The following is a 14,938-nucleotide window of genomic DNA, read 5'->3' on the forward strand; positions in this document are numbered from 1 at the left end:
CTTCTCCTGACCCTCTGGGGCAGGGACTGCCATCCCCATCCGTGCAAAGCCCTCCGTGTGCAGACGTGTGTGCAACATGGCCTGGGATGAACATGCCAGACTGTAGCTCTGCAGCCTGGGCCGGGCTGTCCTCACCTTGGTGCTCACTCTGCAGCCTTGCCCAGTGCCTGGCACAGAAGGTTCTCATAACCATCTGCTGAGAGAAGGATGGAAAGGGTGGAGGGCTCTGTTCTGAGGCCAGACTCCCCCAAGTCCTTCTCCACCCTAGAACACTCTCACATCAGGAACTAAGGTTTATAAGAAAACATAGCTGGAATTCCAGTGTCAATTTGCACCACACTTCTGACAACACCGTGCATGGAATGCCACTCCCTACCCTGCCCCTGCCGGCCAGGCCTCGGGAACCTGAGAGCCCTCATGCCTCATGGGGTGCCTGGCAAAGCTGGCACTTGCCCCAGGCAGCCGGGATGTTCAGTCCCAGTTCCACTGATGGTCTGGTTGATTAATACCAGGTGTCACTTGATGGCTGGCAGACAAGACTGGTCAATGGGGATGGGGCTACTTTGGGAAGCAAGGCCACTTTCCTTTAGCCAGTTGCCCCGCCCAGCCATGGGATGGCCTAGCCCACCTCCCCGATTTTGGACTTCCTCAAGGGAAAGCTGACCAGGCGAGGCTACTTCTCTGGCCTTTGGGATCTAATGGCTTTAGACAAACATGCAAAACTAAACCCTCCTCCTCCTCCAGCATCCGTGGGCTTGACAGCAAGCAGTGTTCTGGCCAGGGAGGTGCAGGGGATCCAGCCAGAACACTCCAAGGACAAAGGGTGGCTGAGCCCACACACAGAGGAGATCTGGGGAGTCAAGAGACACCTTAACGTCAGAGGTGAAGGCCTCCCCAGCAACCATCAGTCTGTCTTGCTCTGGGCAGATGTGGATGCTGACCCCCAGAGGGAAGGAACTCGCCCAAGGTCACATGGTGAGCAGTAAGTGACAGGACAGGACTCCTGTCCAGGATGCTGGACAATGAGTCCCTTCTGTGGCTCTTAAGAATGGCCTTCAGAGAAGATACAGGGCTGAGCTGGGAAAGCAGGGCAGGGTGGGAAGAATGTAAACAATGTTTACACGGCACTGGTTGGGCTATAGATGCTTTCTGTCTGTGAGAACACGCCCCCCCCTCCACCCTAGGCACGGATGAGGATGCTGAGGCTCAGACAAGTGACATGATTGCCAAGCCCACAAGACCAGGGAGTGGGGCAGCCTGTCCCCTGCTTTCTCCCTGCACCCAGCCTAGCCCCTGGACTACAAGCTTGTTACTGTGAGGACAGATCCAGGTGCTGTCCATCCCTCAAGAGTGGTCCTACTATCTGGCCTTCGTGGAGGAATAGTTGGGCCTGGCATGGGGCATGTCATCCCCTCCTCTCTGGTACATTCAATCAGTCCTCTTGGGAAGTCCCCTCTGACCAGGACCCAGACAATGGGATATGAGGAGGAATGAGATTCTGGGAGGAACTCAGAGCTGCCAGTGTGATGATTGCTGTGCTGAGGAAGCTCAGGGGGTGGGCCGGCTGCCTGGGTTGGTAGGAAGGGTGGGGACCAGGAAGTCCCACCTCTGAGGCTACTGGCATCCTACTCCAGAAGAGCACAATTCACCTGGAGACAGGACCGTGGAGATCTGGAAACTTCACTCATGGGCACCTTGGTTGCTACGTTACCACAGCAACAAGGGAGGGAGAGGGGCTGCATGGAGGTGAGAAGTTGAGGACCCCTGGCCCTTGTCAGCATGGCCAGTGGTGTGCACCTGTCCCCTGCTACTCCACTGACCACCCTCTCTCTGGCTTTGGCCGCCTCCAGCCCAGCCTCCCAGCCCCGTTGCTGTTTAGCTTATCGAATTTTCCTCAGCTGCGATCACTGACCTGCTTCTTTAAGCTGCCGGGTCTGAGGGTGGACAATGAAGTGCACAGGCGCCATTTGTCCTGAGTGCCTTCCCAGCTGGTTAGAAATCCCCTCCACGTCCTCCCTGGTAAGGTGGTCAGCCAGCCCTGGTGCACACCCCCAGGACGAGACGCTCACTACCTACGAGTCCGTGCTAGGCCGCTCTAATTCCTCATCAGCTCTGACCCTTACAAAACGTTTCTTCTCACTGAGCTGGAATCTGCTGTCCATGACCACCCATCTGGGAACCACGACCACGTCTGCTCCTTCTGCCCTGATGGTCCTCAAAAGACTTGTGGCTCCCACCACGTCTCCACACACCTTCCCTTCTCCAGGGACACCCAGGCGTGCCTGTTTCCTGCCGAACGGCTCTGCGATGTGTCACTGTCCCTCTCAGGGCAGAGCCCAGCGGACTGGGTGGGGTTGGCCCTGAGCGGAGTGCAGACCAGTCTCTCCCTGCTTGACTGTGCTGATCGTAGTCTATGTGGCCGCCGCACACGGGCTCCTGAGAGTTGCATCCCAGCAGCTCTCTCCGCCATGCGGCCTCTAAAACCGGCGACTAGAGCAGAGAGGACTTCACTGCGCCTGGTGCTGTGCTGTCCTGTGGAGGGCCTGGGTTCTCATACCCTAACTCTGTCACCAACTCTCTGTGTCCTTGGGGGACACCTCCTCTCTCGGCCTCTGTCTTCCTATCAGTAACATGGGTTTCAGACAATCTGTTGGGTCCCATCTTTGGTTGACTGATGAAACTCTCAACCTAAACACTCCTTTCTTACGTTGGGGCTGCCTAACCTGACAGCAATGCCTCGTGGGTCAGAAAGACCTGACAGTTTACAAAGCAGCCACAAGTGGCAGCAGGATTCTTCCCAGTGCTCCTCACAACCTTTGTAAAATGCCCCAATCAGACTTGTCCGAACAGCAACCTAGACCATAAGCTGGCCCCGAGTCCTGACCCTACAATTTAGGCCAGCCATGCCCCCTCTCTGTGCCTCAGTTTCTTTACCTGCAAAATGGGGACAATCTGTTTTTTATCAAAGGGTGGTGGTGAGGTTTGAGAGGGCAGGTATGCTAAGAGCTTCACACAGTCCCTGGCTCGTGCAGATGTGACTGCGATTCCTGGTTATTCAATGTACATCCTAGGAAGAGGCCCCTCCTCTCCTGGGGAGGCAGGAGCAGAACACAAAGAAGCCTCTGTGTCCCAGGGGGTAAGATCAAACTGAAGAACCCAGGCTTGCAATAACTCGCGCTGGCAAGTTTCCCGGGGGGACGCTGGCGGGTCTTTCTGCCACAGACTCGAGAGCGGCCGCGCGTGCTGGAGGCTGTGGAGAAGGGCTCGGGGGTGACGAGGCTGTACTCACTTCAGGGACAGGGAGTAGTCGTGCTTGCTGGTCTGGCTGTTCCGGACGAGGTAGCTGCACTCCTTGCAGAGTCGCAGCAGGTTCTCGGCCTCTCCTCTGCTGATGGCTCCGTGATACCATCTGGGGAGAAGAGAGAGGGTCAGAACCCTAGGCCAGGACCCCACAGCTGACACCCTGAATTCTGCTCCTCCCCGAGGAGGCTCGGCCCCCTCAGAGGGCAGCTGTCACGGCCAGGGCCTCCTTGTTATAAAGCAGGTGCGTTTGTCCAGTCATTCACAGACATTTACCGAGTGCCCGCTGCCTGCCAGATCCCGGAGAGGATCGTGAACAAACCCAGTCACCTCCCTCGGGAAGCTGACATTCTAGTGCAGGTGCTACGGAGGAGACAGAGCAGGGCTGTGAGGTCTGGAGCTCTCGGTGGGGACGGCTGTTGTAGGCAGTGGCCACGGAAGCCTTCCAGAGAGAGTGACATTTCAGCGTGGGCCTGAAGGAGGAGCTGGAGGAAGCCTGAAGGACAGCAGCTGGAAAAGAGCATTCTGGCAGAGGGATGGGCAGCAAAGGCAGAGGCCAAGGCGGGAGTGCCTGCTGGGTTTTGGAAACTGCGTGGAGTGAGGCTAGGGAGGGGGTGGGGGTCAGGATGAGGCCCAAGAGGCCATGAGGCAGGGTCGGGTCTGGGGGCCTTGTGTGCAACGTGAGGCTTCTGGCTTTCTCCGTCCAAGCGACACCAAAGCCATAGCGGGTGCTGATAGGAGGGACATGTGTTGAGTCTGAGACACCTGCAGGACAACGAGCAGTGCTCATCACTCAGGAGGGTGGCCACCCCATTGCTCTGGCCGCGTGAACCTGGCATCGACCGGGCACGAGGGGATCCAGCATCACTGCTTCTGGACAAAGCGTGGTTGAGTGGCAGAGTCAGAAGGAGGGGTGCAGGGGCTGGTGGCCTAAGGACCCCAACTGCAGGACAAACGGGGAAGAGTGACTGTTGAGAATGGAAAGGCTGAAGGTACCAATTCAGTGGAAGAGTGGAGACCCCAGGACGCCAGTTAGTGGGCATACTCATATCTGGGAAGGTGGTGAGAGACGGGGCCAGGAAGAGAACCAGAGGTGCTGGCCAGCGAGGTGGGAGCAGGCTCCGGCTGCAGAGGCACACGTGGTTGGTCACTGGCCAGCCAGGTGGTCTGGGGCAAGCGGCTTAACCTGGCTGAGCGTTGGTTCTCTATCAAGTTAGGATCCCTCCACCCCTGTTTTGGGGCTGAAGATTAAATGGGATGATGCATAAAAGGACTTATGCAGAGCCTGGGACGGGATGAATGTCTATGAATGGCGGCTCTGAGCATCAGCAGAACGAGGCTGAACTTGCAAGATGGCCCTGGGGAACTTCCCCAGCGATCATATTTCTGGCTGCTGCCTGCCCCGTAGGCTGCATTTTAAATTCCCAGGTGTAAGCGGGATGCTGCCTCCTGGTCCTGGCCACGCCACGAGTGCCCTGCCAGCAACCCTGAGCGTCCGGTTACAGACATTCTCTTAGAGAAACACTGCCTTTCACCGTTCACTTCCTGCCATTCGCAAGGCGGTGCTCTGAACAGGAGCAGCAGTGCCGATGATGTAATTATGAACAAAAGGAACCCCGGCCAGCTCCAGGAAAGCAAGGACTGGAGAGCAGGTATGAGGAGCATGTGACCGAGTCACGGACTGCCCAGGAGATGACCCCTCAAGGTCAGCCCTGGGGCTGGACACTCGGAGGGGAGACTGGCCAAGGGAAAAAGTAGGGAAGTGTGCAGACCGCAGAGCCACCTTCCCTTCCAAACTTGCACAGAAATGAGGGGGAACGTGAAGTTGGGGCTGCACTAATCAAACACGTCCAAAGGTATGAAGGCTCAGGTGTGCTTTAGAAAAGGCCTGTCAAGGATGGCTCTGACTTTAGAAACAAGAGTTAACAGTTGGGGAAGGTTGTTTTCTGGGAAATTTCATCTGTGTAACACACCCCCAGTGAGCTGGCAAAAACTGTTCTATTAGGAAAACAGGTTCCAGCCATTTGAAGCAGGTGTCCGCAGGGAAGGCCTGGAAGTGGCCTCCGGGGCAGTGCTGCCGGCTGCCCGTCCCGCCCGGAGCCAGGAGCAAGCGGGCTCTAGGGAGGTGGCGGCGGTCGGGCCTCCCAGGGGGGTAAACAGGATAAGCTGCTGGTTCCCTCCTGGGCTGCTCCAGCTGCTCCAAGTGGAGAGCAAGGCAGGGAACTCAGTGGAGGCTCAAGAAGACCCAGGCAGAGTTTGGGAGAGAAGCCACTGGCCAGGAGACAGGATGGGCCCGAGTGGTCTTGTAGGGGGCTGGGCCTCGAGTCCTGACCCTACAGGGGTTAAGGTCCAACCATCGCCATCCAGCCCATCCGATATCCATTAGCTCATCCAGTATTTACGCACCACTCACTCCATCCTTGATCTCGTGGGGCTGATACAGGGAGAAGGAGAATCAACACAGAGATCCAGGAAAGGATTTCAGAAGGTGACAAGTGCTATGTAGGAATCCTGGGGGTGTGGGGGCTGGAGTGTACTTTAGAGTGAAGGAGGCTCCCAAGAAGATGACATTTGACCTGAGACTCTCCATCGTGAAAAGGAGCCAATCATGAAAAGGGCCAAAGAAAACACGCTTTCTGCAGAGGAGCCAGCAAGGGCCAAGGTCCCGAAGTAGGAATGAGCTCGGGATGCTCACGGAGCAGCAAGGACGGTCCGGCACTGAGCCTGGGAGTGGTACTGGATGAGGGCGGAGAGGCCTTGTGGGCCAAGGGAAGAAGTCCGAGTTCCTTCTAAGTGTAGTGGAGGGCAATGAGAGTTTTAACCCGTTAACTACCACGTGTCCAAAACGGAAACCATCCCCACACGCCACGATATTTTGAATTTAATTGCATCTATAGACGCTTATGGCGTACAAAGGGTCAATCTGAGATTGTTACTTGCTCTCGATGATCTTAGGAAATCAACCAGGCTCCCTGAAGAGGGGCCACGGAGATGGGAGGACTGAACAGACTCGGGCTGTATTTTGGATGGATAATTGGCAGAACTTACTGATGCATTAGATGCTGATGTCAGGCAAAAAGAGGGCTGAAGATGACTCCAGGTTTGTGGCTTGAGTAACCAGCCACATGTTACATGTGGTGCTATTTATGGAGGTGGGGAAGCTGGGGGAAGAGTGTCTAGGAGATGATGAGGAGCCCAGATCCGAACACGTTAAATTTGAGATGCCCACTCGTCAGCCAAGTGGAGATGCCAAGAAGGCAGCTGGATGTGGGAGTCATGTGTTCTGGGAGAAGTGTGGGCTGGGATGTGTGCTGGTGAATCACCACCAGATCCTGAGCCCCGACAGTCCATCCTTCAGGTCAGGCTGAGGTGAGAAGGCAGGAGAAAAACCCGGACCAGAGTGTCTGCGAAGAAGGGAGCCGGCTACTCTACTGGCTGCCCTGGAGGACAGAGGCTGTCACCTGGTGACTGGGCAGGAAAGGGGAGCAGACTGTGGTGGGTGAGAGAGGGGGAGGTGATGAAAGGGAGAAAGTGCTGGCAGCTCCGTGGGGACTCCGTCCATTCAGCAGACAGCTATTTATGAGCACTTATGTGCCAGGCACCGCTCTGCACACTGGGAGGAAACAGTGGTGACCCAAGCAAGCTCCAGCCCTCACGGAACTTATGTTCGCAACAGGGGCAGGAGCTAGAGAGGATCAAGGTTTTATTTATTTACTTTTAAGAAGTTTGTTTTAAAGAGAAGTTCATGACTAGAACATGTTTATGTGATGATGGTAACCATGACGCAGGACAGAGGGGGCTGTGGGCTGCCTCCAGGAGGTGGGGGAGAGGGGTGTCCCCTGAGCAGCTGAGCAACTCGTCCACCGTCCCAGGAGGGAAAGCAGATGTGTGACTGCCCCTCCTCAACAGCCCTGGAGGACAGCACCCTCCAGTGTGTCAGCCTCCGCCTCCCCTTTCCCTGTGCCTCCTAAACACGGAGGCATCATCAGTCAGGCGAGGGATTAGGCGATCCTCTCTGTCTGGGTCACCGGGCTGTGCTGGAGATGGGATTTTACCTGAGCACACCTCTTGGTGATGAGTCAGGGCCTTCACAGGCCAGAATAATCCTGGGAAGAAGAGCTGATGGGGGAGGGAGAGCCAGCCTTGACTCTGAACTTGGCCAAGGGCCTTGTCGGGCGGGAACGGGAAAGGAAAGAGGGGAGAACTGTTTTTTGAGGGCCCCAACCTGTGGAAAGCTCTGCCCGGGGGGAAGAGGGTAGGCTGGGCTGCTGACCTCACACAGACCTGGGTCAGGATGCACATTGAACAGCTCCTGGCATCTCTGGATCATATTGTGTTTGTTGATTAAAGAGTAAACAGTTTGATCAGACATAAGCAAAACCTGCCACCCAATCTGCGTGTCTACGAGGAACGGTGAACACAACGCTCCCCGCACCCATGTGCTCAGTACAGCAGGCGAGGGGCAGGCTCAGAGGCTGCAGCCTCCCGAGGATCGCACATGCTTAAAAAAGGCACACGAGCACATGACATCATCGGAAAACCCTGCATCCTGCTCACCGGGCCAGCATTTCCTGTGAGGGATACACTGTCGGCTGTGCTGGGACCAGAATCCCCTGGGCGGAGACCGATATAGTTCGTGATCTTATAAGGAACCAGCTTGGTGTCAGCTAATCTCTTGGCGGACAGAGTGCCTGCTCTGTGCCAGGCGTGTGCTAAGGGTGGGGGCAAGCGTGTGCGTGAGGAGAGGGAAGTGAGGGGAGCGTCACAGGGCTGGAGTTCAAATCCTATCTCTGCACTGGAACCCTGGGAGCCTAGCAAAGGCTCTGCCCCGCTTGGAGTCCTGATTTTCTCATCTGTGCAATGGGGATGATAACCCATTTATCACACATTTGCTTGTTAAGAGGATGATACAGCTGAAGGTACCAGCACAAGATCCAGGACCTGCTTTATCATGTTCCCGGAGAACCTCAGGTATGTGGATTGCTGAGAAAAGGAGGACGCAGTCTGGGGCAATTCAGCGTGAGGGGCAGGCTTGGGAGGTGGGACCTCATGCAGGTGATGGGGAGCCACTGAAGGTCTCAGAGCAGATCAGGGGCCTGTTCACATTAAAATCCTGGCAGAAAAGGGAGACGATCATCATGGTCAAAGGGAGGACAGAAACCAGAAACGGGCCTTACCAGCAGTGTTAGGGGAAGCGAGGAGGCAAAGGGGCTGCGAAAACCCAAACCAAGAATGTCAAAGCCTTGCACTAACATCAGGCAGGTGTGGGGCAAAAACAGCACAAGCTAGAACGTAAATCTAATTTACAATCAGGGGGCAGGATTTGGTATACGTTTAGCTTTTCAAAAACTCATTTGCTGCGTGATGAAAACAGAAACGGGGATGTAAGAGGGCGGGGTGAACTGTGTCCCTCCTACCAGTCCCCAGAAGTAGGGGAGGTGATGCCGTGTGGATGGAGAAAGCACCTGCCACTGACCTTATGGTGGCCTTGACATTCCGTGAGCCTCAACCTGCTCATCTGTATGTGGAGGCAGGGTAGGGATGCGACTGAAAAACCCCTGAGCGCTAACATTTTCTCAGTCTGAGTTTTTAAAACAAGATAAAGAAAGGGAAGAGCAGTGAACACGAACTGGGAGCCGAGGTTGGGCTCTGTCTCTGAGAACTTACATTTGCTTCTCCAGTGGGACAGCAGGATCCACTCTTTCTCCCAGGATCCCACAGAACTCGGGGCTCCCATGTTTGATGGGCTTGAAGCCCCCTCCGGGAGCTCGAAGCTGGCGCCGCCGGTCCCGGGAAGGCGAGGGGGATGACTGTCGTTTCTCATTGCCGTTAAACTGGGCTGTGGAGAGAGAGTGCACAGTTATGGGAGCTCGGCCTGAGGAATTCCCGGGGGGCGCAGTGGGGTGAGAGTTGACTGACTTCTCCTTGGGCTTTACAATTCGCAGAAGGAAGAGCTCCAAGCAATGAACAAACATGGCTCCCAGGATGTGGACTTCCTAAGACAGGGCACGAAGGTGCTGTTAAAGCCAGGCAGTACTTCCATGGGGCTGGCTGAGTCTGCAGAAGCCACTGAGCTCAGCCTTATCCCCAAAGGAAGCCCCTGCAACCTCCAGCAAGGAGGGGGGACCCGGCATTCCTGCGTGGGCTCAGTCCCCTGGACAGTTCTCAGGAAAGAAAGTTATTCCTCATTTTGTGCCAAAAACCTGCCTCCAAGTGGCTCCTCTTCTCCTCCCATTCTCCCATCCCACCAGGGCCGCAGTGGCCACACTGGCCCCCCCCCCCCCCTTCTGGGACAACCCTACAGAGTTCCAGTCAGGGTCATGTGGCACCCCCCGGTCTGCGTCCCTTGTGTGGGTCCTACACAGCCAGACCTGCCCTGGGCCCAGCTCCCAGGTAAGGCTATTAACCCCCATGGTCTTGGGGAAGATGACCCTGGCGATAATGCACAAAGAGCGAAAACACTGAGCTGAAAGGAGCTGCTGGGAGGATTCCTGGAGACCAGCAAGTCCACGTTGCATGTCTCTCTTTGGGCCTCAGTTTCCTCCTGAGATGAAATAGGGATGATGATGGCACCCACCTCATGGGGTTGTTGTGAGGATTCAGTCACGTGTGCACACAGAGGCCTTAAGAGTGCTGGATCAGTGTTATTTTGCATCCATATTTTACAGATTTTTATTATCATGTCTGCTCAATGTGGACACGGTACTGGTCACCTCACGTAAGCTACTGAACTGACCTGAGTTCCTCTCCTAAGCCTGCCCTGGCTAGCTGGGAGCCTTGGCTGTCACTCAACCTCTCTGAGGCCCATTTCCTCCATCACCAGGCTGCTGTGACGACCAGATGAGGGAATACATCCTAAGGGCCTGGCACCCGCAGAGTGCCGAGTAAACTGGGCCAGGGCCTGCGAAACAAGGTTCCCAAAGCTGTGACTAGCTGCTGGCCAAACGACACACATCTTCGGCCAAGCCACACACTCCCCTCCACACACTACCAGCCAGCAGAGGTGGCGAGCGGTCCTCTGACCCAGCAATCAACCTCACATTCACGGGAGGCGGTGGGAAAACCCAGCCTGTCTGTGGCGATGGAGGTCCGTGGGGACCAAGGAGGGGAATGAACCTGTTCTATGACAGAAAAGGTCATCCATCAGGCCTGGGGAGCACTTCCATCCCTCCAAACACTCTTCTCTATGAACCACCGAGGAAAACAGCAGGAGGGGAGGCTCCTGCCAGACACGTCGGACCACGTGTGTGTGGTCACCCTCAGACTGCAGCGGGGCCCGCAGGCCATCCATTCACCTCTCTCACTTCTAAGCACTCATTCACGTGGGCCCAACACACTCCAGGGCAGGGGAAACAGCAGTGAGCGAGAGAGCTGTCCCTGCTGTGGAGCTCAGAGCCTCCTGAGGAGACAGACAATACATCCGTCCGTCAGGCCCACAGCTCACCAGCTGGCGGTAAGTGCTATGGAGAAACGAAAGCAGGGCAGGCAAGGCCCCTCGAGAGGTGACATCGGAATGAATTCCTGAGGAAAAGGAGGGACGAGCCATGCGGACACCTGCCGGAAGGAAGGACATTCCAGGCAGAGGGAAGAGCAAGTTCAAGGGCCCTGAGGTGAGAACATGCCCGGGGTGTTGGAGAAGCAACACAGCCGGGAGGACTGAGGGGTAGTGGGGGCGAGGGGAGGCGAGTGGGAGGAAGCTGAGCTCCGCGGGTCTTGGGAAGGACGTTGGCTTTATTCTGAGAGGAAAGGAGAGCCGTTCTTTGTTTTGATGGGAAGGTTTTAACCTGGCACTTTTACAACAGGATTGCTGTGCTGAAAAGAGATAGAGGGCAAAGGGCCCATGGGAACTCCCTATACTTTTCTGCTCAATTTTGATGTGAACCTAAAATTGTTCTTTAAAAGAGTTTATTAAAAAAAAAGAAAGAAAAAGAGTGAGATGGAGGGGGAGCACAGGGAGAGCAGCAAGGAAGCTACTGTAGGAGGGGCTGGCCTTGGAGCCGTGCATGGACGTGGCAGAGGGTGTCAGACTCGGGCTGCGCTCTGCAGGCAGGGACAGCAGGACCTTCCCGGTACTCAGCGTGGAGTGCGAGAGAAAGAGGAGACAGCGGGCTTTTGGCCTGAGCGCTGGAAGGATGAGGCTGGCATTATCCAGGACGGGGAAGACACAGAAAACTCTAGGCTTCGTGAGCAGCCCGTGATGTCAGGACTGGCAGCATGGAGCAGGGGCAGAGTGAGGACTGCTGGGGTCCTGCCCTGCTCTCTGGCCACAGTTCTGTCCTGTGTCCACCCTCAGGCACAGATAAGACAGCAATACCTCAAGGCCCCTCTAGGCTTTCATAGAGGTGGTGAGGGGGTAAAGCCCAGAGCTGGGGCCTTGTCACACACGTCACTATGGGCCCCTCCCTGGCTTCCCAGCAGCCCGCGTCTCCCATCAAAGTTCCTGCTGAATCACACTGGCCGTCATGGCAGTCAATCAAATGGGGTACATATTTTTTTGAGGTGAAGAAGGGTGAGGAAGAGGTGAAGTAGGTTCTGAGCTTGCAGAGCCCTGTAGGAGGGGCTGGCTAACCATGGGATCAGGTAGACAAGAAAGGGCCTGATCAGAGAACCCCTTTTGAAAGAGCTGGGACTTGATCCTTGGTTAAATCAAGAAATTCCATTCTCAGATTGGGTTTTAGAATCAGTCCTCTATAGCTGCTGATGGAGGGTTTGGGGCAACCCTGGAGGCAGGGAGACCAGCTAGGGAAAGCGATGGAGGCCAGGGCCCTGTGTAATGCCCCATTGAGACTAACTGGGGTGAGTCAGGGAAGCGCCCTGTGTGATGCCCCATTGAGATGGAGATCTGGGCACAGCAGGAGATGGGGTCAGGGGCCTGGGGCCATACTGTGCCTCTCCACCATGCCTCCCCTTCCCTCTGGTCACTTTCTGGTTGTCAGGAATGGAGAGGAAGGAACAAGCTAAGGGGCATGGTGTGGGGAGGGTCTAGAGGAGAGGCGAGGTTCTCGGCTTACTTTTGCCACCTGCGGAGGAGAGGGAGGGACCATATAAATGGTAAGGCATTTTCACCTATGACAACCTGGGGCTCCACTGGCTAAAATCAGAACTTTAGTATTTCTGCCAAGATTACTTCCCACTACATACCTCCTGGCACAGCAAGTGAGAAGAGAGGCACGGAGCATGGAACATGGGTTGGGGAAGAAACCCGAGCTCTTCAGAACCACCAACAACCTGGCTAACTGACCAACCTGGCTAACTGACCACGCCCCCTTCCAGGCAGATCACCAGGACCCACCCCTCCACTGCGCTCTATCAACCTCTCCACCTGACTGATTCCACCTGCCCTTCAGGGGTCACCTCTGCCAGGAAGCATTCCCTGACCCCAGACTAACCTTGACTTAAGCGATGGTATCCTAATTGCCAGTCCCCCCCTCCCCCACCTGGCTCCCCAGGAACCCTACCGCCAAGCCTAGCCCAAGGCTACAACATAGCAAGCGCTCAACAAAAGACTGAAGAAACTTAATAAGCTGTTGTTTCACTTTATTGGGGGGAAAATATCAGTTTTCTGACCAGATAAATTGGATAAAACCTAATAACATCCCAGTCAACACTGTAATTCCCTGCTGAATTAATTTATACGTTTGCTTGCAAGCTTAATAATATAGCCACATATTTTAGAGAGAACAGGTGTTGATGAATGACAGGCTTAATTAGGCAAATCATTTCACCTAAAATAAAAATATACAAACTCCAAGTGCAGTGATTCAGGAGCAAAAGAAAAAAACAACAACCCACACGTTAAGAACTGAAGCTCCAAACACGACTGCCTTCATTCCTTATAATTAAGTTTGTCTTTAATCTGCAATTTAAAATGGCAATTCTTTTAATTTAGTGACTTTCTGCAAAAGATAAAGGACGACACAGCCCTCAAAAGAATATGTGCATTTAGAGAAAAAAAAAAATGCCACCCAGCAGAGCTGTTTAGGATGACAGGACCTAACTAATCCCACTAATTAATCCCACCTGTAGGTAATTACACGGGGGAGTCAGCATTCTGCAGGAGGGAGGGGTCAGGTGGGCAGGACCAGACCCAGCGGCCGGTGAATGGCTCCCCCAGCCTTTTTCTCCAGGACAGGTGACAAGGCCCCTCTGTGATGCCGGAAATGTCCTTCCAGCAGTTGTGGTGTGGTGACAGGCCTCATCCTTTAGACCCAGCTCAGGTGCCCCTCACATTCCAGGAGGCCTCTTATTCCCGCTCCATCTAGATTAGCTTCCAACGCTGTCGCCTTCCTACTTATACAGTAACGTCCTCACTTAACACCACTGACGGTTTCTGTGACTTTAAGCGAAACGAAGTATAACAAAACCAGTGTTGCCACAGGCTACTTCGTTTAAACAAGAGTTCCTCCGGCATCGTTATAATGGCACAATGTTCAGGGAAAGGACGTTATGCGAGGACCTGCTGTACTAGATTTTATACCAATTGGCCCTGAAGTTCGGTCACTGAAAATGAGGGAGGAGGGTGTCCCAGGCACCCGCACTAGCTCTAACCCTCCAAGAACCCTGCCACCCTATGGGTAATGGGTGAGGCCCCAGCGGAGGCGAGGAAAACTCCTCCAGGTTCTCAAAGCTCAGGGCTGGACCGAGGCCGGAGCCCAGGCCTGTGAGTCACCAGGGGCAGGCTTACCCCACTCCAGGTCCCCCTCCCATGAAGACACGGGCAGGGTCAGTCAGGCAGGGACTGTGCCTCACGAATCCTCTAGACCTGGAATGACCACTGTTCTGCTCCAGCTGTAGGACACCTAGAAGCCTCTCCTGACCCCACCTGCTGAGAACTGCCTGCCCGCTCTGCGGCTCACAGCACTCGGCATTCTCTTGTAGCCCAGTGGGCACCGACACCACTGCTCCCCAATCAGCCCGGCCATTCTGCGGGCGCAGCACCTGCTATTCATTTTATTTCCCTTTTCCCTCTCCTGTCTTGTCTGCCCCTAAATCTACTGCAGCGCTCGGCAGGGAGACGTGCTTAGTAAATGCTTGTTTATGTGAAATAACTGTGTTCCTTCGGGGTCCAGCTCCTCTCTGTTTAGGGTTTAGGGCTGGCCAGAGAACAGGTTCCGAAAAGCCCAGGGGCCTCCACTGAGCCAAACCAGCTAGGGCAGCCCAGGGGCCTCTAAAGCACAGCTCTGCGGGGCTCACGGGCCCTCGCTGCTCCCAGTGCTGGGATGGAGGGCAAACTCCTCACTCTGGTGCTTGAGGTCCTCAGCGACTTGATGCCAATTTGACCTGGATACATTTTCTCCTACAAAAACCCTCTGGGTTTCACAACCAGCCCAAGGCTCCAGTCACAAGCATGGCCAGTCCCCAAATCCATCACCACCTTTCTGCCCCAGGCCTTGGCTGTGCCTGCCCTCTAGAACCCCTTTCTTCACTATCTGTGTAAAAAGGCCCCAGACATTCTTCCAAGTTCAGCTCCAACGCTGCCTCCTGGGGCAGGTGTGCCCTGGACCCGCAGATGGAACTCCTTCCTCCTCCTCTGTGCCCTGCAGCCCACCTTCGCCATGGTCTGACCCCACCGTCTCCATGACAGTGCAGTACGGAGGTTCTTCTCAGAAGCCAACGGAGACGGGGCCTCGTGCCTCAG

The 14,938-nt window shown here is 55.2% G+C and overlaps 1 protein-coding gene across 1 annotated transcript in view; it reads right to left on the bottom strand.

Moving 5' to 3' along the window:
- SHB (SH2 domain containing adaptor protein B) overlaps nt 1-14,938 on the bottom strand; it is a 125,660-nt gene that overhangs the window by 22,200 nt on the left and 88,522 nt on the right. Inside the window, exons 4-5 of the mRNA XM_008141883.3 lie at nt 8,968-9,139; nt 3,290-3,409 (exon numbers count right to left, since the gene is read on the bottom strand). Coding sequence (XP_008140105.2) covers nt 3,290-3,409; nt 8,968-9,139 — 292 coding nt within the window. The remainder of the gene's footprint in view (nt 1-3,289; nt 3,410-8,967; nt 9,140-14,938) is intronic.

Source organism: Eptesicus fuscus, chromosome 15 (genome assembly GCF_027574615.1).
Source record: "Eptesicus fuscus isolate TK198812 chromosome 15, DD_ASM_mEF_20220401, whole genome shotgun sequence".
NCBI lineage: Eukaryota > Metazoa > Chordata > Mammalia > Chiroptera > Vespertilionidae > Eptesicus > Eptesicus fuscus.